The sequence below is a fragment of the Halictus rubicundus genome, unplaced genomic scaffold, assembly GCF_050948215.1.
Source record: "Halictus rubicundus isolate RS-2024b unplaced genomic scaffold, iyHalRubi1_principal scaffold0870, whole genome shotgun sequence".
Taxonomy (NCBI): Eukaryota; Metazoa; Arthropoda; class Insecta; order Hymenoptera; family Halictidae; genus Halictus; species Halictus rubicundus.
Genome location: NW_027489411.1, coordinates 11,226 through 34,062, shown reverse-complemented (window position 1 = coordinate 34,062; position 22,837 = coordinate 11,226). Strand labels below are relative to the sequence as shown.

At 35.6% G+C, this 22,837-nt stretch overlaps 2 protein-coding genes across 2 annotated transcripts; both read left to right on the top strand.

Annotated features, from left to right (window-relative positions):
• Positions 1-2: 2 nt before the first annotated feature.
• On the top strand, positions 3-15,605 carry LOC143364711 (uncharacterized). The gene is made up of 2 exons (XM_076804903.1): positions 3-3,796; positions 15,356-15,605. Exons 1-2 carry the CDS (start codon positions 3-5, stop codon positions 15,603-15,605), a joined length of 4,044 nt encoding a protein of 1,347 aa, XP_076661018.1.
• Positions 15,606-17,114: 1,509 nt separating this feature from the next.
• On the top strand, positions 17,115-20,851 carry LOC143364710 (uncharacterized; the record flags this gene model as incomplete). Its single annotated transcript, XM_076804902.1, has 3 exons — positions 17,115-17,169; positions 17,212-18,195; positions 18,311-20,851. Coding segments are annotated over exons 1-3 (3,580 nt in total), but the record flags the coding sequence as incomplete, so codon positions are not given.
• Between the last annotated feature and the right edge of the window lie 1,986 nt (positions 20,852-22,837).

The window sequence follows — 22,837 nt, the reverse complement described above, 5'->3', positions numbered from 1 at the left end:
TAATGGCTACAGCCACCGTTCATGCTTTGGACATCAATAAAAAACTCATAAATTGTAGAACACTCTTGGATACATGTTCAAACGCAAATTTTATAACAGAGGAATTATTAACAAAGTTGAAATTACCAACGCGCGAGCAGAGCGTAACGATCGAAGCGTTGAACGAGCTCAATACAATAACAAATAGGCAAGTCAAACTGACAATCAAATCCCGTTTGAATAACTTTAAACGCGATTTATATTTTTTCGTAATTCCGCGCATTGCTGGGCACTTACCCGACGTCCAAATAGATAAAACAAAAATCGCGATTCCGTCTAACATTCGATTGGCGGATCCAAATTTTCATAAACCCGCGCCTATCGACATGCTGATCGGTACGGGACTGACGCTCTCGTGCCTCAGTATCGGTCAAATAAATTTATCGAAACGAACCGACTCTGACCTGATCTTACAAAAAACTCAATTCGGTTGGGTTATCGGGGGGAGTGCTCCTACTACGTTCCACAAAAATTCGCGCAAATCCTTCTATAACAATACCGAATTTGATTTGAAAAAATTTTGGGAAATCGAAGAAGGACCACAACTTCCTCATTTCACACCTGAAGAGGAAGCTTGTGAAACGCATTTTAAAAATAACATTTCGCGCTCTGTTACCGGTCGATGCGTAGTCGCGCTTCCATTTAACGACAAAAAACAAAGTATAGGAGAAACTTATAATCGCGCTATGAGTAGATTTCAGTCGTTAGAAAGACGATTCGCTCTTAATCCAGAATTGCATACAGAGTATACACAGGTAATAGAGGAATACATAACACTCGGCCATTTAACGGAAATAAAGACACCTGTGCACTCTGAAGGGTTTTACCTGCCACACCACGCCGTCATCAAACCCTCCAGCTCAACAACAAAGGTTCGAGTTGTGTTCGATGGTTCGGCAAAATCGAGTACAGGTATATCGCTGAACGACACTCTTTTAACAGGTCCTACTATTCAGGACGATCTTTTCTGCCACTTGTTGAGATTTCGAATGCACCCTTTTGTACTAACCGGGGATATTGAAAAAATGTACCGTCAATTTCTTGTCAGACCCCAAGACAGACATTATCAAAAAATTCTTTGGCGGAATGATAAAAATGAAATCGCGACTTTTCAACTAAACACCGTTACTTTCGGTCTTACATCCGCGCCTTTCCTTGCAACGCGATGCTTGCAACAACTTGCCAACGACGAATTGCACACGTACAGCGCGGCATCCGAAGTCATAAAGAGGGACATTTATGTTGATGATCTCCTGACCGGTGCCGCCACATACCGCGATACAATTAGATTACGCGATCAAATAATCGAATTATTAAAAAGGGGAGAACTTAATATACGACAGTGGGTTTCAAATGATCCAAAATTATTGACTGGGTTATCTAATGACCAAATTCATCCGAAACTCTTTGGGGACGAAACGGTGAAAACATTAGGTGTAGCATGGAATCCGCGAAATGACAAAATTCAATATTCAGTGAATATTAACTCACCACAGCAACCGACAAAACGCGCAATATTATCAACAATTGCCAAAATATTCGACCCTTTGGGACTATTGTGTCCAGTAACTGTAACCGCAAAAATAATTATGCAACGTCTCTGGCAGTTAAAATTAGACTGGGATGAATCACTACCCGCTCACCTACATCGTGAATGGTTGCTTTATAAAGACGATTTAAAACTCTTGGAAAGGATCACTTTCCACCGTCACGTCACACAACGCACCGTTGAAACAATTGAAATACACGGATTCTGTGACGCAAGTGAACGCGCTTATGGAGCGGCTATTTACATCCGTAGCATAGACCGTTCCGGAAAAATCAAAACACAAATACTTTGTGCAAAAACCAGAATCGCGCCTTTAAAAACAATAAGTCTCGCTCGTCTTGAGCTCTGTGGAGCAAATTTATTAGCAAATTTATATGTCTCAATAAAAGATTCTCTCACTAATAGCGTCGCAAAAACCACGTTCTGGACAGATTCGACTGTCGTGCTGCATTGGCTTATGAAATCTCCGAGCAACCTAAAAACTTTTGTAGCCAATCGCATAGCAGAAATTCAAACAAAAACGCGCATAACCGACTGGCGCCATATTCGCACGACTGATAACCCCGCAGATTTATTGTCGCGCGGCATTACAGCAAAAGAATTACTCAACAACAAACGTTGGACATTCGGTCCAGATTGGCTCACGCTTGATAAATCGCTTTGGCCGGAATCGCGATTAGAAATTTTGCAAGATATACCTGAAGTACGCAAGATTGTTTGTCTCGCCTCAAATGTTCTCAATCCCAATGACATTCTACACAAATATTCATGCATCAAGCGTCTGCGTAGAGTGATCGCGTATTGTTTAAGATTTTTAAAGGCAAATCGTCATACCGGAGCGATTTCTGTAGAAGAAGCTCAACACGCGAACGAAAAAATTATCGCTTTAATACAGCAACAGTCGTTTTCAGAAGAAATACGCGCATTAAAAACTGGAACGGAATTGCCCAATAAAAGTAAACTTCTCTGTTTAAGTCCTTTTGTTGACAATAAAGGCATATTACGAGTCGGAGGTCGTCTCCAAATGTCAGAATTACCGTATCATGCAAAGCATCCGATATTATTGCCAAAAAACGATCATGTAACCGATCTCATTATTCGACATGCACACTTGCAAAACCACCATTCAGGTCTCAACGCTACCTTGTACCACGTTCGACAATATTACTGGCCCATCGACGGCAAAAATACTACACGTAGGATATTGCGAGGTTGCGTGAAATGTTTTAGAGTTAATCCTCCTGCGACAAGCTATGTAATGGGAATTTTACCGGCCAACCGAATCACCGAAACGCGCCCTTTTACCAACATAGGAGTAGATTATTGCGGCCCATTTTTCATTAAAGAGCGCAAGTTCCGAAACCGCATGAAAATCAAAATCTATGTTGCCGTATTTATTTGTTTTTCGAGTAAGGCTATTCACTTGGAAGTAGTCAGCGATATGACCACTGAAGCATTCATCGCAGCTTTAAAAAGAATGATCGCGCGCCGTGGAGTATGTAAAAATATTTATTCCGATAACGGTACCAACTTCATAGGTGCCAATAATGAGTTGACCGAGCTTTCCCGAGTCCTGAACGAAAATGAGAAAATTCGTCAATTTCTCAATGATAAAGAAATATCGTGGCACTTCATGCCGGCTTTAACACCACATTTCGGCGGGCTCTGGGAAGCGGCCGTCAAATCTTTCAAACATCACCTTAAACGCGTCGTAGGTAACGAATTATTTACTTACGAAGAATTTGCCACCTTTGTAACGGAAATTGAGGCTGTCCTTAACTCCCGTCCATTGACTCCGATATCATCCGACCCCAACGATCCCGAAGCCCTTACTCCCGGTCATTTTCTAATAGGAACCGCGCTGACGAGTATACCCGAGGTCGATCTCACCATGACCTCCAACAACAAACTGTCAAAATGGCAGCATATTCAAAAGGTGAAGCAGGACTTCTGGACCAGGTGGTCCAAGGAATATATTAATCAATTAAATGTACGCGCAAAATGGGCCAAGGGGTCCCATATAATAAACAAGGGAACCATCGTGGTACTCAAGGACAACCACCTACCACCTTCACATTGGAATCTCGGACGAGTGGAGGAGATTCATCCAGGCCCAGATGACGTCATACGCGCTGTAACCGTTCGAACAATTAACGGAGTTTATAAGCGCAATGTAAAACAACTAGCACCGCTTCCGATCGAACCTACGTCATCTTAAAATTTAAGATTTATGTCATCGCGCCTTTATTTGCTCTTATTTATTATGTCAATCATATTCGTATACGATATTTTCTATGTAATCAATTAGTAGATAATTTTTTGTGTATTTAGGTTAGAGGTTTCGGAGAATTCGCGTTATTTTTTACAGTAACTTGCCTTTTTTATTCCCTTTTAGTATTATTAGACTGTACATATTAGCTTCCGCTAGCTCCCTAGTTATTGATTTTTTTCATTATAAGGATTAATCGCGCCCATTTTATTTTTTCTATTGAATGACAGTGTCATTCAACGGGGGGAGCATGTCCGATTCGTCGCTGACGGTCCGCGTATTTCCGGCCGTGTGGCAATCGAGGATGCCACAGCTGCGCGAAGCATGCTCTTTCGTCCCAAAACATATTGCACAAAGAGCCCTTTTCCGATTTTTGTCCGTCCTTCGACTAATCACGAAGAATGCTAATCCTCGAGTTGCCGCACGCGAGGCGCTTGAGGGTTCGAGCTGATGGCATTGGAAAAGTGGCCATAAGTCAATCCGTACGACCCTCACTCCGTGTACCGTCCGCGAGGTACTTGAGGGTCCCGGATTCGGACACAGCGGGCCTTGTGGCCCACTACACGCGGCGGCCAAGGGGTCGTAAATCCTCTTCCGCACGACGCGAGGTACGCTCGGGTTGCGCTACAACCCCAAGAACCGTGTCTCTGGTTTTCGTCAAACGGACGAAAACCAGAGACAGTAAACGCACGTTTTCCAGCCCCTTAGGGGCAATAAATTAGCTGCTAGCCACTTGGCTAGCACGGCGTACGGAGGCCACTCGGGCCCCAACAATACCCAGCCACTTGGCTGAAAATACATGCTGCTCCGAGGTACTAATAAACGCGCTTTTTGGGGAATTTCCCGAACATCGGCCTAAGGTAGGGGTTTCTTCCACCACCAAAGAGGGAGGTTCCAGAAGATCCTCTCCCTTAGGCTGATCAACAAATCAGGAGAGTTTTACTCCCATCATGGGCCCATGCCCAGAATTCTCACCACCCACACGAGGTGACGAACGAACTGACCTCGGAGCAGCAAAGCAGAATCAATCCAACTGGCAACCAGTCAACTGAAAAACTCTGACTAAACGTGGACGTACACATACAAAGGCCTAGCTTTGTTAAATCTGAAATCGCGCTAAGTGCACACCGCGCTAAGTTCACACCGCGCTAAGTTTACACCGCGCTAAGTTTACACCGCGCTAAGTTTACACCGCGCTAAGTTCACACCGCGCTAAGTTTACACCGCTCCAGCCCACTGTTCCGTGAAACAAAGACTCATCCAATGTTAATTCGGCAGATGAGATTCGACGAGTTGTAAATAGTGTAAATAAACAGTCTATTGCGCAAAGAAAAGAGACAGCAACATTCATTTACAACCTCAAAATTATCCACTTCTATATTCTAGTAATATTATGGTATATTCTTTCATATTCTGCTATATTCTCGTATATTCTATTATATTCTGCTATATTCTAGTATATTTTGGTATATTCTCGTATATTCTTCTATATTCGAGTAATATTATGGTATATTCTGGTATATTCTGGTATATTCTAGTATATTCAGGTATATTCTCGTATATTCTTCTATATTTGAGTAATATTATGGTATATTCTGGTATATTCAAGTATATTCTGGTATATTCTGCTATATTCTAGTATATTCAGGTATATACAGGTATATTCTGGTATATTCTTCTATATTCTAGTAATATTATGGTATATTCTGGTATATTCTTCTATATTCTAGTAATATTATGGTATATTCTGGTATATTCTTCTATATTCTAGTAATATTATGGTATATTCTCGTATATTCTTCTACATTCGAGTAATATTATTGTTTATTATGGTATATTCTGGTATATTCTGGTATATTCTGGTATATTCTAGTATATTCAGGTATATTCTCGTATATTCTTCAATATTCTAGTAATATTATGGTATATTCTGGTATATTCTGGTACATTCTGCTATATTCTAGTATATTCAGGTATATTCTCGTATATTCTTCTATATTCTAGTAATATTATGGTATATTCTGGCATATTCTGCTATATTCTAGTATATTCAGGCATATTCTCGTATATTCTTCTATATTCTAGTAATATTATGGTATATTCTTTCATATTCTGCTTTATTCGAGTAATATTAAGGTATATTCTGGTATATTCTGGTATATTCTAGTATATTCAGGTATATTCTCGTATATTCTCGAATATTCTTCTATATTCTAGTAATATTATGTTATATTCTGGTATATTCTGGTATATCCTGGTACATTCTGCTATATTCTAGTATATTCAGGTATATTCTGGTATATTCTTCTATATTCTAGTAATATTATGGTATATTCTGGTATATTCTTCTATATTCTAGTAATATTATGGTATATTCTGGTATATTCTTCTATATTCTAGTAATATTATGGAATATTCTCGTATATTCTTCTACATTCGAGTAATATTATGGTTTATTATGGTATATTCTGGTATATTCTGGTATCTTCTGGTATATTCTAGTATATTCAGGTATATTCTCGTATATTCTTCAATATTCTAGTAATATTATGGTATATTCTGGTATATTCTGGTACATTCTGCTATATTCTAGTATATTCAGGTATATTCTCGTACATTCTTCTATATTCTAGTAATATTATGGTATATTCTGGTATATTCTTCTATATTCTAGTAATATTATGGTATATTCTCGTATATTCTTCTACATTCGAGTAATATTATGGTTTATTATGGTATATTCTGGTATATTCTGGCATATTCTTCTATATTCTAGTATATTCAGGTATATTCTCGTATATTCTTCTATATTCTAGTAATATTATGGTATATTCTTTCATATTCTGCTATATTCTCGTATATTCTATTATATTCTGCTATATTCTAGTATATTCAGGTATATTCTCGTATATTCTTCTATATTCTAGTAATATTATGGTATATTCTGGCATATTCTGCTATATTCTAGTATATTCAGGCATATTCTCGTATATTCTTCTATATTCTAGTAATATTATGGTATATTCTTTCATATTCTGCTTTATTCGAGTAATATTATGGTATATTCTGGTATATTCTGGTATATTCTAGTATATTCAGGTATATTCTCGTATATTTTCGAATATTCTTCTATATTCTAGTAATATTATGTTATATTCTGGTATATTCTGGTATATCCTGGTACATTCTGCTATATTCTAGTATATTCAGGTATATTCTGGTATATTCTTCTATATTCTAGTAATGTTATGGTATATTCTGGTATATTCTTCTATATTCTAGTAATATTATGGTATATTCTGGTATATTCTTCTATATTCTAGTAATATTATGGAATATTCTCGTATATTCTTCTACATTCGAGTAATATTATGGTTTATTATGGTATATTCTGGTATATTCTGGTATCTTCTGGTATATTCTAGTATATTCAGGTATATTCTCGTATATTCTTCAATATTCTAGTAATATTATGGTATATTCTGGTATATTCTGGTACATTCTGCTATATTCTAGTATATTCAGGTATATTCTCGTATATTCTTCTATATTCTAGTAATATTATGGTATATTCTCGCATATTCTTCTATATTCTAGTAATATTATGGTATATTATGGTATATTCTGGTATATTCTGGTATATTCTGGTATATTCTTGTATATTCAGGTATATTCTCGTATATTCTTCTATATTCTAGTAATATTATGGTATATTCTGGTATATTCTTCTATATTCTAGAAATATTATGGTATATTCTGGTATATTCTTCTATATTCTTGTAATATTATGGTATATTCTCGTATATTCTTCTATATTCTAGTAATATTATGGTATATTCTGGTATATTCTTCTATATTCTAGTAATATTATGGTATATTCTGGTATATTCTTCTATATTCTAGTAATATTATGGTATATTCTGGTATATTCTTCTATATTCTAGTAATATTATGGTATATTCTCGCATATTCTTCTATATTATAGTAATATTATGGTATAGTATGGTATATTCTGGTATATTCTGGTATATTCTGGTATATTCTTGTATATTAAGGTATATTCTCGTATATTCTCCTATATTCTAGTAATATTATGGTATATTCTGGTATATTCTGGTACATTCTGCTATATTCTAGTATATTCAGGTATATTCTCGTATATTCTTCTATATTCTAGTAATATTATGGTATATTCTGGCATATTCTTCTATATTCTAGTATATTCAGGTATATTCTCGTATATTCTTCTATATTCTAGTAATATTATGGTATATTCTTTCATATTCTGCTATATTCTCGTATATTCTATTATATTCTGCTATATTCTAGTATATTTTGGTATATTCTCGTATATTCTTCTATATTCGAGTAATATTATGGTATATTCTGGTATATTCTGGTATATTCTAGTATATTCAGGTATATACAGGTATATTCTGGTATATTCTTCTATATTCTAGTAATATTATGGTATATTCTGGTATATTCTTCTATATTCTAGTAATATTATGGTATATTCTGGTATATTCTTCTATATTCTAGTAATATTATGGTATATTCTCGTATATTCTTCTACATTCGAGTAATATTATTGTTTATTATGGTATATTCTGGTATATTCTGGTATATTCTGGTATATTCTAGTATATTCAGGTATATTCTCGTATATTCTTCTATATTCTAGTAATATTATGGTATATTCTGGCATATTCTGCTATATTCTAGTATATTCAGGCATATTCTCGTATATTCTTCTATATTCTAGTAATATTATGGTATATTCTTTCATATTCTGCTTTATTCGAGTAATATTATGGTATATTCTGGTATATTCTGGTATATTCTAGTATATTCAGGTATATTCTCGTATATTCTCGAATATTCTTCTATATTCTAGTAATATTATGTTATATTCTGGTATATTCTGGTATATCCTGGTACATTCTGCTATATTCTAGTATATTCAGGTATATTCTGGTATATTCTTCTATATTCTAGTAATATTATGGTATATTCTGGTATATTCTTCTATATTCTAGTAATATTATGGTATATTCTGGTATATTCTTCTATATTCTAGTAATATTATGGAATATTCTCGTATATTCTTCTACATTCGAGTAATATTATGGTTTATTATGGTATATTCTGGTATATTCTGGTATCTTCTGGTATATTCTAGTATATTCAGGTATATTCTCGTATATTCTTCAATATTCTAGTAATATTATGGTATATTCTGGTATATTCTGGTACATTCTGCTATATTCTAGTATATTCAGGTATATTCTCGTACATTCTTCTATATTCTAGTAATATTATGGTATATTCTGGTATATTCTTCTATATTCTAGTAATATTATGGTATATTCTCGTATATTCTTCTACATTCGAGTAATATTATGGTTTATTATGGTATATTCTGGTATATTCTGGCATAGTCTTCTATATTCTAGTATATTCAGGTATATTCTCGTATATTCTTCTATATTCTAGTAATATTATGGTATATTCTGGCATATTCTTTTATTCTAGTATATTCAGGTATATTCTCGTATATTCTTCTATATTTGAGTAATATTATGGTATATTCTGGTATATTCTAGTATATTCAGGTATATACAGGTATATTCTGGTATATTCAGGTATATACAGGTATATTCTGGTATATTCTTCTATATTCTAGTAATATTATGGTATATTCTCCTATATTCTAGTAATATTATCGTATATTCTTGTATATTCGAGTAATATTATGGTATATTCGAGTAATATTATGGTATATTCTGGTATATTCAAGTATATTCTGGTATATTCTGCTATATTCTAGTATATTCAGGTATATTCAGGTATATTCTGGTATATTCTTCTATATTCTAGTAATATTATGGTATATTCTGGTATATTCTTCTATATTCTAGTAATATTATGGTATATTCTGGTATATTCTTCTATATTCGAGTAATATTATGGTATATTCTGGTATATTCAAGTATATTCTGGTATATTCTGCTATATTCTAGTATATTCTCGAATATTCTTCTATATTCTAGTAATATTATGGTATCTTCTCCTATATTCTAGTAATATTATCGTATATTCTCGTATATTCTTCTATATTCTAGTAATATTATGGTATATTCTGGCATATTCTTTTATTCTAGTATATTCAGGTATATTCTCGTATATTCTTCTATAATTGAGTAATATTATGGTATATTCTGGTATATTCTAGTATATTCAGGTATATACAGGTATATTCTGGTATATTCAGGTATATACAGGTATATTCTGGTATATTCTTCTATATTCTAGTAATATTATGGTATATTCTCCTATATTCTAGTAATATTATCGTATATTCTTGTATATTCGAGTAATATTATGGTATATTCGAGTAATATTATGGTATATTCTGGTATATTCAAGTATATTCTGGTATATTCTGCTATATTCTAGTATATTCAGGTATATTCAGGTATATTCTGGTATATTCTTCTATATTCTAGTAATATTACGGTATATTCTGGTATATTCTTCTATATTCTAGTAATATTATGGTATATTCTGGTATATTCTTCTATATTCTAGTAATATTATGGTATATTATGGTATATTCCGGTATATTCTGGTATATTCTTGTATATTCAGGTATATTCTCGTATATTCTTCTATATTCTAGTAATATTATGGTATATTCTGGCATGTTCTTCTATATTCTAGTATATTCTGGTATATTCTCGTATATTCTTCTATATTTGAGTAATATTATGGTATATTCTGGTATATTCTAGTATATTCAGGTATATACAGGTATATTCTGGTATATTCTTCTATATTCTAGTAATATTATGGTATATTCTGGTATATTCTTCTATATTCTAGTAATATTATGGTATATTCTGGTACATTCTACTATATTCTAGTAATATTATGGTATATTCTGGTATATTCTTCTATATTCTAGTAATATTATGGTATATTCTCGCATATTCTTCTATATTCTAGTAATATTATGGTATATTATGGTATATTCTGGTATATTCTGGTATATTCTTCCATATTCTAGTAATATTATGGTATATTCTGGCATATTCTTCTATATTCTAGTATATTCAGGTATATTCTCGTATATTCTTCTATATTTGAGTAATATTATGGTATATTCTCGCATATTCTTCTATATTCTAGTAATATTATGGTATATTATGGTATATTCAAGTATATTCTGGTATATTCTCTTATATTCTAGTATATTCAGGTATATTCAGGTATATTCTGGTATATTCTTCTATATTCTAGTAATATTATGGTATGTTCTGGTATATTCTTCTATATTCTAGTAATATTATGGTATATTCTGGTATATTCTTCTATATTCTAGTAATATTATGGTATATTATGGTATATTCTGGTATATTCTGGTATACTCTAGTATATTCAGGTATATTCTCGTATATTCTTCTATATTCTAGTAATATTATGGTATATTCTGGTATATTCAAGTATATTCTGGTATATTCTGCTATATTCTCGTATATTCTATTATATTCTGCTATATTCTAGTATATTTTGGTATATTCTCGTATATTCTTCTATATTCGAGTAATATTATGGTATATTCTGGTATATTCTTCTATATTCTAGTAATATTATGGTATATTCTCGCATATTCTTCTATATTCTAGTAATATTATGGTATATTATGGTATATTCTGGTATATTCTGGTATATTCTGGTATATTCTTGTATATTCAAGTATATTCTCGTATATTCTCCTATATTCTAGTAACATTATGGTATATTCTGGTATATTCTGCTACATTCTGCTATATCCTAGTATATTCAGGTATATTCTCGTATATTCTTCTATATTCTAGTAATATTATGGTATATTCTGGCATATTCTTCTATATTCTAGTATATTCAGGTATATTCTCGTATATTCTTCTATATTCTAGTAATATTATGGTATATTCTTTCATATTCTGCTATATTCTCGTATATTCTATTATATTCTGCTATATTCTAGTATATTTTGGTATATTCTCGTATATTCTTTTATATTCGAGTAATATTATGGTATATTCTGGTATATTCTGGTATATTCTAGTATATTCAGGTATATTCTCGTATATTCTTCTATATTTGAGTAATATTATGGTATATTCTCGCATATTCTTCTATATTATAGTAATATTATGGTATATTCTGGTATATTCTTCTATATTCTAGTAATATTATGGTACATTCTGGTATATTCTTCTATATTCTAGTAATATTATGGTATATTCTCGCATATTCTTCTATATTCTAGTAATATTATGGTATATTATGGTATATTCTGGTATATTCTGGTATATTCTTGTATATTCAGGTATATTCTCGTATATTCTTCTATATTCTAGTAATATTATGGTATATTCTGGTATATTCTGGTACATTTTGCTATATTCTAGTATATTCAGGTATATTCTCGTATATTCTTCTATATTCTAGTAATATTATGGTATATTCTGGTATATTCAAGTATATTCTGGTATATTCTGCTATATTCTAGTATATTCTCGAATGTTCTTCTATATTCTAGTAATATTATGGTATATTCTGGTATATTCTCCTATATTCTAGTAATATTACCGTATGTTCTCGTATATTCTTCTATATTCGAGTCAAATTATGGTATATTCTGGTATATTCTTCTATATTCTTGTAATATTATGGTATATTCTGGTATATTCTTCCATATTCGAGTAATATTATGGTATATTCTGGTATATTCAAGTATATTCTGGTATATTCTGCTATATTCTAGTATATTCTCGAATATTCTTCTATATTCTAGTAATATTATGGTATATTCTCCTATATTCTAGTAATATTATCGTATATTCTCGTATATTCTTCTATATTCGAGTAATATTATGGTATATTCTGCTACATTCAAGTATATTCTGGTATATTCTGCTATATTCTAGTATATTCTGCTATATTCTAGTATATTCTGGTATATTCTCGTATATTCTTCTATATTCGAGTAATATTATGGTATATTCTGGTATATTCTGGTACATTCTGCTATATTCTAGTATATTCAGGTATATTCTCGTATATTCTTCTATATTCTAGTAATATTATGGTATATTCTGGTATATTCTCCTATATTCTAGTATTATTATCGTATATTCTCGCATATTCTTCTATATTCGAGTCAAATTATGGTATATTCTGGTATATTATTCTATATTCTAGTAATACTATGGTATATTCTGGTATATTCTTCTATATTCTAGTAATATTATGGTATATTCTCGTATATTCTTCCATATTCGAGTAATATTATGGTATATTCTGGTATATTCAAGTATATTCTGGTATATTCAAGTATATTCTGGTATATTCTGCTATATTCTAGTATATTCTCGAATAGTCTTCTATATTCTAGTAATATTATGGTATATTCTCCTATATTCTAGTAATATTATCGTATATTCTTGTATATTCGAGTAATATTATGGTATATTCGAGTAATATTATGGTATATTCTGGTATATTCAAGTATATTCTGGTATATTCTGCTATATTCTAGTATATTCAGGTATATTCAGGTATATTCTGGTATATTCTTCTATATTCTAGTAATATTATGGTATATTCTGGTATATTCTTCTATATTCTAGTAATATTATGGTATATTCTGGTATATTCTTCTATATTCTAGTAATATTATGGTATATTCTGGTATATTCTTCTATATTCTAGTAATATTATGGTATATTATGGTATATTCTGGTATATTCTGGTATATTCTGGTATATTCTTGTATATTCAGGTATATTCTCGTATATTCTTCTATATTCTAGTAATATTATGGTATATTCTGGTATATTCTGGTACATTCTGCTATATTCTAGTATATTCAGGTATATTCTCGTATATTCTTCTATATTCTAGTAATATTATGGTATATTCTGGCATATTCTTCTATATTCTAGTATATTCAGGTATATTCTCGTATATTCTTCTATATTTGAGTAATATTATGGTATATTCTGGTATATTCTAGTATATTCAGGTATATACAGGTATATTCTGGTATATTCAGGTATATACAGGTATATTCTGGTATATTCATCTATATTCTAGTAATATTATGGTATATTCTCCTATATTCTAGTAATATTATCGTATATTCTTGTATATTCGAGTAATATTATGGTATATTCGAGTAATATTATGGTATATTCTGGTATATTCAAGTATATTCTGGTATATTCTGCTATATTCTAGTATATTCAGGTATATTCAGGTATATTCTGGTATATTCTTCTATATTCTAGTAATATTATGGTATATTCTGGTATATTCTTCTATATTCTAGTAATATTATGGTATATTCTGGTATATTCTTCTATATTCTAGTAATATTATGGTATATTATGGTATATTCCGGTATATTCTGGTATATTCTGGTATATTCTTGTATATTCAGGTATATTGTTCGTTCCCACCGAGTTTTTCAGCATATAGTAAATCGTCGCGAGGCAACAGCTACAAGTAAGAAAGCTGAAAGCCATAAAAGAAGCCCTTCTCCGATTTCAAGCCGTCCTTCGAAAATTAGAAGAATGCTAATGCTCGAGTGGCCATGCGCCACTCGAGGGTTTTTTAGCTGATGGCATTGGAAAGTGGCCATAAAGTCAATCCGGGAAACCCTCGCTCCGCGTACCACCCGCAATGTACCGGAGGTCCCGGATTCGGACAAAGCGGGCCTTATAGCCCGCACGAGCGTCGACCAGGCTAAGAGCGCAACCCCTCTTGAGCCACATGTACGCGTGTCCTTAGCCTTCGTCACCGGACCCAAGCTAAGGGGTCATAAATTCGTTCGCGAGCCACTTAGGCTATTTACTCGGGCTGTTCCGGGGTCCTGTTATTCGTTACAGCAATTTTCCTGGTTTGACTTGTGGGTGGAGACTTCCTCCTCCACCGGTGAGGGCTGTCCCGGAAGATTCTTCTCCCTCAGGTCAACCAGCGAATAGGAAAGACTTTACCCCCAAATTAGGAACTTTTCTTGACACCACCGAGGTGACCAGCGAACGGACCCCGGGACAGAAAAGCAGAACCATCTCACTACTCGGAGAGAACTGCTAAACACTCTGAGAACAGTCTCAATTCGCGAACAGTCAGAACTGTCTCATCATTCGGAGACAACAATCTCACCATTCGGAGAGAACAATCTCATCATTCGGAGAATTGTCTCGAAACCCATTTAAAAATACTCAAATATTGTACCGCTCCAGATCACTGGCTCTGTAAATTAGTTGCCCAACGTTAATTCAGCAGGCAACATATTGTTAAGTGTTAAGTTTTGAAAATAAAGACATTTTTTATACACGAAAAAACATTTTGGTCCTTCGAGCCGGATCCAGTGACTATTTCGGAGTGCGGTACTAGTGAAGAACTTAAAAGACATTAAGTCACGTGCTTCATACTGTGACAAGTGCAAAAAAATCGGTTCTACGGGAAGCTGCAAACACACCTTGGGACCAGACGTCTTTGGCAGCATACGGACCAGAGACGAATACATCAACCAAAGGTTTGGTGTTGGCTACTACACCCGAAAACCACATCCAGGAAAAACAACCAGGAAGCGGAACCTCCAGTATACTGCGGATCCAGACGTCTCCTGCACCTATTCGGCCGTTGACGACTACGAAGACTAATTCAGCCAAAGGTAGACTCGTTTGTTGAATTACCAATTCCTTCCTTCTATTTACTCGATTTTCCTGATCCCGAATTCGGTTTTGAACAATGGCATCTGCAAATTCGGAAAAGGAGCAGACCGAAAGGCAATTAATACGCACGATTTCCCAAAAAAGTTGTTACTTCAAGGCTCAGATGACATCACTGAGCAACTATGTAAAGAAATTTCAAAATACCACACGAGAGCAACTAAAGCTCAATGAAAAAATCATTCGCCTACGTACATTATTTGATAAATTTAACCAGAACCAGGATGAATTAGCTCTCCTGACAAATGACTACGATAAAATAGAAACACAGCGCGAGGAAATAATCGACCAATATGACGACGTTCTTTCGGCCGCGTTAGAAGTTCAAGCTTTATTCAAAGTCATTCCGGACAAACAATCGAATAATGAAAATACAAACGAAAGTCAAACATATCCGAAGGCCGCACAGATGAATGTAAAATTACCAAAAATAGATTTACCAAAATTCAATGGCCGAATGGAGAAATGGATCACCTTCAAGGATGCTTTCTTGACGATGATCCATTCTCAGTCCGGACTGAGTAACATTCAAAAATTAAATTACTTAAAACTCTCATTAACAGACAAGGCTGAAACCGCGATCAGCGCTTTCACTATTTGCGACGAGAATTACGAAATCGCGTGGAATCATTTAGTGGAGATTTATGATAACAAACGCGCATTAGTTTTGCGACACGCGGCTTTATTGAGGGATACCCCAAGCATGTCAAACGATTCGTCGGAAGCAATCCGAGATTTGGTAAACTATATGCAACTGCACATCAGATCCCTTCAAGCGTTAGGACGGACTTGGGAGGATATCGCGAATGACCTCCTCATCAGTATTTTAGTAACCCGTATGGGAAGGGACACGCGCAAAAACTGGGAACATACTCTTTCAGACACAGAAATGCCAAAATTACTAGACGTTTTTAAATATCTACATATCGCATCGCATCAATCGAGAGAAGACGAACCGGTGCCTCAGTCTCCGAAAGGAAATGTTCCCAGCAGACCCGTAACAAGGCTTCAGACAGCTAATCGGGTACATCAAAATCAGGGAACTCGAACCCGATATTCTCCGCCATCGTCCCCTAAATTTAATCGACGACAGACCTTCGCGACAATCACAACACGGCTATCGACTTGTGCAATCTGTGAAAAGGGAAATCATAAGACATTTCAGTGTAAACACTTCGATAAAATGAATGTCGACAAACGGATAGAAGCAGTAAAAAACGCGAAGCATTGCCTCAATTGTTTAGCTCCAGGACACACGGCTGAACAGTGCAATGCTAGTAAATGTAGAGTTTGCAATTTACCACACAACACCAGATTGCACAAAGATTCGAGACCACAGTTTCAAAAAAGAGAAGAACGTGCCGACAGCCCGAAACCCGGGTGCAGTTCTTGACTTTCTCAGCATCTCGATGTTTCGCACAAGCTCCCATACACTTCCTTATTGACAGACGGTTCTACGCATGATCTCATGACCACCGCAATTGTACACGCTTTCGACTGTAACAATCGGCCTCTCGAGTGTCGTACGTTACTCGACACATGTTCAAATGCGAATTTCATTACAGAGGCTTTTGCCAAAAAATTAAATATAATCAGTCAGGAACGAAGTGTGAACATCGAGGTGTTGAATGAGCTAAAAACGGTAACGAACAAAACGCTACGAATAAAGGTCAAATCGCGCATTAACGGATTCAATCGCACTCTCAATTTTTTCATTATTCCACATATTTCCAGTCAGTTACCCGATCGTCAAATTAACAAATCGCAATTGCACATCCCATCAAATATACAACTTGCTGATCCTCATTTTCATCGGCCGTCACATGTAGACATGTTAATCGGTACCGGAACAACTTTGGCGTGTCTTAGCATAGGTCAGATCGAGATTGGTTCTAAACAACAGTCCGATCTGATACTGCAAAAGACACAATTCGGATGGATCATCGGGGGGAGTGCACCGGTTTCATCAATTCGCGAAACACACAAAACCTTATTAACAAATGTGGAATTTGATATGAAAAAATTTTGGGAGGTTGAAGAGGGACCGCACAACTCGTATTTTTCACCTTCAGAAAATGAATGCGAGTCCCATTTCAAACGGACAGTCAGACGATTGAAATCTGGACGATATATAGTAGCGCTTCCGTTCAATGAGAAGAAGCAGCTAATCGGCGAATCCCGTACGCACGCTCTAAATCGCTTTTTGTCTTTGGAACGTAAACTTACTCGCGACTCGCAACTCAGGACCGAGTATAATCGAATCATGGACGAATATATTGATTTAGGTCACATGACACAGGTAAAAAATGACCAAGACACACACGGGTATTATTTGCCTCATCACGCCGTCATCAAACCCACCAGCTCGACCACAAAATGTCGAGTTGTATTCGATGGTTCGGCTAAATCCACAACCGGGATTTCTTTAAATGACTCGCTACATACAGGACCGACCATACAGGACGACATTTTTACTTTATTGAATCGCTTTCGGATGCACACCTATGTTATATCAGGTGACATAGAAAAAAATGTATCGCCAATTTCTCGTACGTCCTGAAGATCGTCAATTTCAAAGGATTATCTGGAGAAATAACAAAAACGAAATTACTACATTCGAACTCAACACAATAACATTCGGCTTAACCTCTGCACCATATTTAGCCATCAGATGTTTACAACAATTGGCATCTGAGGAATTCATACATTTCCCAAGGGCTTGCGAGGTTATTTCCAAGGACATATACGTAGACGATCTTTTAACCGGCACAGATAACTATGACGAGACGCTACGACTACGTAACGACATTATTCTAGTATTAAAACGAGGAGGTTTAAACATTCGGCAGTGGGTATCAAACGACCCAAACCTCTTATCCGGACTTTCCGAAGAAGACATTCATCCAAAATTCTTCGGCGACACCACAGTAAAAACGTTAGGTATTGCATGGGATCCGAAGGACGATTCAATAAAATATCAAGTTCACGTTACGCCACGACATACATATACGAAACGGACGATTCTTTCAACGATCGCGAAGATTTTTGACCCGTTAGGTTTACTCGGTCCAGTCACAGTCGTTGCAAAGATATTAATGCAACGGTTATGGCAATTGAAGGTCGATTGGGACGAATCGTTGCCCATAAGCCTCCAGACTGAATGGTCAAATTATCAAGAAGAGCTCAGCCTCTTGGAAGGTTTAAAGTTTGAGCGACATGTCTCTCAACCCTCAGTCAAACGATTAGAGCTGCATGGCTTCTGCGATGCAAGCGAGCGGGCGTACGGGGCTTGCATATATATTCGGTCCCTTGACGTATCGGGGAATATAAGGGTACGACTTCTTTGTGCAAAATCACGCGTTGCACCCTTAAAAACCATCAGTTTAGCTCGTCTGGAGCTTTGCGGGGCTGTCCTCCTTTCGTCACTATACGATTCAATCACGAGGTGTCTGAACCACAAAATTCACGAGACGATTTTGTGGACAGACTCTACCATAGTTCTGCATTGGTTGCATAAACCGCCTAACATATTAAAAACCTTTGTGGCCAACCGGGTTGTGGAAATTCAGACTAAAACAAACATACTCGCATGGCGACATATTCGGTCTTCAGACAATCCTGCGGATTTGTTATCACGCGGCACAACTCCCAGGATTTTGATAAATAGCAAAATCTGGTGCAACGGACCAGATTGGCTCGCTACTGACGAATCGCTATGGCCAGCATCTTGCTTTGAGCCTCCTCCAGAAACGCCTGAAATGCGTAATATACAATGCTTTACAGTCACCAGTGCGCAACCATTCGATTTGTTATTACGGTATTCATGCATAGACCGTCTACGCCGAATTATTTCATATTGTTTACGATTTCGTCCGACAAATCGCAAAACTGGATCCATTTCCATTCAAGAATTAGAACGCGCCAACGAAATCATAATTAAGTCAACTCAGACAAACGCGTTTTCCGAGGAGATCGCAGCTCTTAAATCAAAGGCCGGTTTGAATCCTAAGAGCAAACTATTATCTCTAAACCCGTTCATCGATGAACAAGGGATACTTCGCGTAGGTGGTCGACTGCAATATTCTGATCTAGAATACAACACAAAACATCCAATACTTTTGCCAAAGAGCCATCACATAACCGATTTGATAATCCGCGATATTCACATTCGAAATTGTCATTCTGGATTGACTTCTACCCTATACAACGTTCGACAAAAATACTGGCCAATCGATGGTAAGAACACTACCCGAAAAATCATCCGGAATTGTATCAAATGCTTTCGATTCAGCCCACCAACGACAAATTACCTAATGGGTAATTTACCCACCACGCGCATTACCGAATCCAGACCATTTTCAAACGTTGGAACAGACTTTTGCGGACCGTTTTATATCAAAGAACGTCGTCATCGAAATCGGACGCGCGTTAAGGTTTACGTTGCCGTATTTATCTGTTTTTCCACCAAGGCAGTCCATTTAGAAGTGGTGGGCGATCTAACTACGGACGCCTTTTTAGCAGCCTTGAAAAGATTCATCGCGAGGAGGGGCATTTGTAGTAACATTTATTCGGACAATGGCACTAATTTCGTAGGTGCCAACAACGAATTGAACGAACTTCACAGAGTTCTGCGAGAGGATGAGAAGGTCAATCGATTTGTCACTGACAAAAAGATTTCATGGCATTTTATGCCTGCCTTGTCTCCTCACTTCGGCGGACTCTGGGAAGCAGCTGTTAAGTCGTTCAAACATCATTTAAGGCGTGTTGTCGGTGATCAGCTTTTCACGTATGAGCAATTTGCCACGTTCGTAACCGAAATCGAGGGAATCCTAAATTCCCGACCATTGACTCCTCTTTCTTCCGATCCAAACGACCCCGCAGCATTGACTCCTGCCCATTTCCTTATTGGTACTGCGATAACGAGTGTGCCTGAAGCTGACTTCACCGCAAGTCCGAGCAATCGGCTGTCAAATTGGCAGCACATACAAAAGGTTAAGCAGGACTTCTGGGCCAGGTGGTCCAAGGAATACATCCACCAACTACAAACCCGGACCAAGTGGATGAAGGGATCCCACGACATCCAGGAAGGCACGGTTGTCATCCTGAAGGACGATCACCTGCCTCCACTCCAGTGGAATCTTGGAAGAATCTTGGAGATCCATCCCGGCGCCGACAACATCATACGTGCTGTCACAGTTAAAACCAGTAATGGTGTATATAAACGAAATGTGAAGCAGCTTGCCCCCCTTCCGATTGCTTCCGATACCAATTGAATAATTTCATGAACAATTGCGTTAATTTTACTCGTTTCTTCCTTTATTCTTTGCGTTATCATTCGTTCGTATATAATTACGTAAATCTTCATTTTATGTAGTTATATTAGCGGTAGGATTTTATGCGTTTTATCATTTATTTTTCTTTTGCATTTACTCGTATTATATTAATCGTTTACTCGTTTAGCGCTTAATCCTATAATTACGTTCGATTGCGTTTTTTCATATTTTATTCGTCTTATTTAATATATTATTTATATTCTTATCTCATTCGCGCTGCCATCATAGGGCATTAGATAATCCGATTCGTTTCATTGAACTATGCGTACAGTTCAACGGGGGGAGCATGTTCGTTCCCACCGAGTTTTTCAGCATATAGTAAATCGTCGCGAGGCAACAGCTACAAGTAAGAAAGCTGAAAGCCATAAAAGAAGCCCTTCTCCGATTTCAAGCCGTCCTTCGAAAATTAGAAGAATGCTAATGCTCGAGTGGCCATGCGCCACTCGAGGGTTTTTTAGCTGATGGCATTGGAAAGTGGCCATAAAGTCAATCCGGGAAACCCTCGCTCCGCGTACCACCCGCAATGTACCGGAGGTCCCGGATTCGGACAAAGCGGGCCTTATAGCCCGCACGAGCGTCGACCAGGCTAAGAGCGCAACCCCTCTTGAGCCACATGTACGCGTGTCCTTAGCCTTCGTCACCGGACCCAAGCTAAGGGGTCATAAATTCGTTCGCGAGCCACTTAGGCTATTTACTCGGGCTGTTCCGGGGTCCTGTTATTCGTTACAGCAATTTTCCTGGTTTGACTTGTGGGTGGAGACTTCCTCCTCCACCGGTGAGGGCTGTCCCGGAAGATTCTTCTCCCTCAGGTCAACCAGCGAATAGGAAAGACTTTACCCCCAAATTAGGAACTTTTCTTGACACCACCGAGGTGACCAGCGAACGGACCCCGGGACAGAAAAGCAGAACCATCTCACTACTCGGAGAGAACTGCTAAACACTCTGAGAACAGTCTCAATTCGCGAACAGTCAGAACTGTCTCATCATTCGGAGACAACAATCTCACCATTCGGAGAGAACAATCTCATCATTCGGAGAATTGTCTCGAAACCCATTTAAAAATACTCAAATATTGTACCGCTCCAGATCACTGGCTCTGTAAATTAGTTGCCCAACGTTAATTCAGCAGGCAACATATTGTTAAGTGTTAAGTTTTGAAAATAAAGACATTTTTTATACACGAAAAAACATATATTCTCGTATATTCTTCTATATTCTAGTAATATTATGGTATATTCTGGTATATTCTGGTACATTCTGCTATATTCTAGTATATTCAGGTATATTCTCGTATATTCTTCTATATTCTAGTAATATTATGGTATATTCTGGCATATTCTTCTATATTCTAGTATATTCTGGTATATTCTCGTATATTCTTCTATATTTGAGTAATATTATGGTATATTCTGGTATATTCTAGTATATTCAGGTATATACAGGTATATTCTGGTATATTCAGGTATATACAGGTATATTCTGGTATATTCTTCTATATTCCAGTAATATTATGGTATATTCTGGTATATTCTTCTATATTCTAGTAATATTATGGTATATTCTGGTATATTCTTCTATATTCTAGTAATATTATGGTATATTCTCGTATATTCTTCTACATTCGAGTAATATTATGGTATATTATGGTATATTCTGGTATATTCTGGTATATTATGGTATATTCTGGTATATTCTGGTGTATTCTGGTATATTCTGGTATATTCTAGTATATTCAGGTATATTCTCGTATATTCTTCAATATTCAAGTAATATTAGGGTATATTCTGGTATATTCTGGTACATTCTGCTATATTCTAGTATATTCAGGTATATTCTCGTATATTCTTCTATATTCTAC

Bases quoted from the DNA above. Each gene is read 5' to 3' on its own strand.
- LOC143364711 (XM_076804903.1), top strand. From the start codon at position 3: ATGGCTACAGCCACCGTTCATGCTTTGGACATCAATAAAAAACTCATA. The intron at 3,797-15,355 runs GTCATCTTAAAA...TACTGTGACAAG, and splicing joins CCGCTTCCGATCGAACCTAC to TGCAAAAAAATCGGTTCTAC.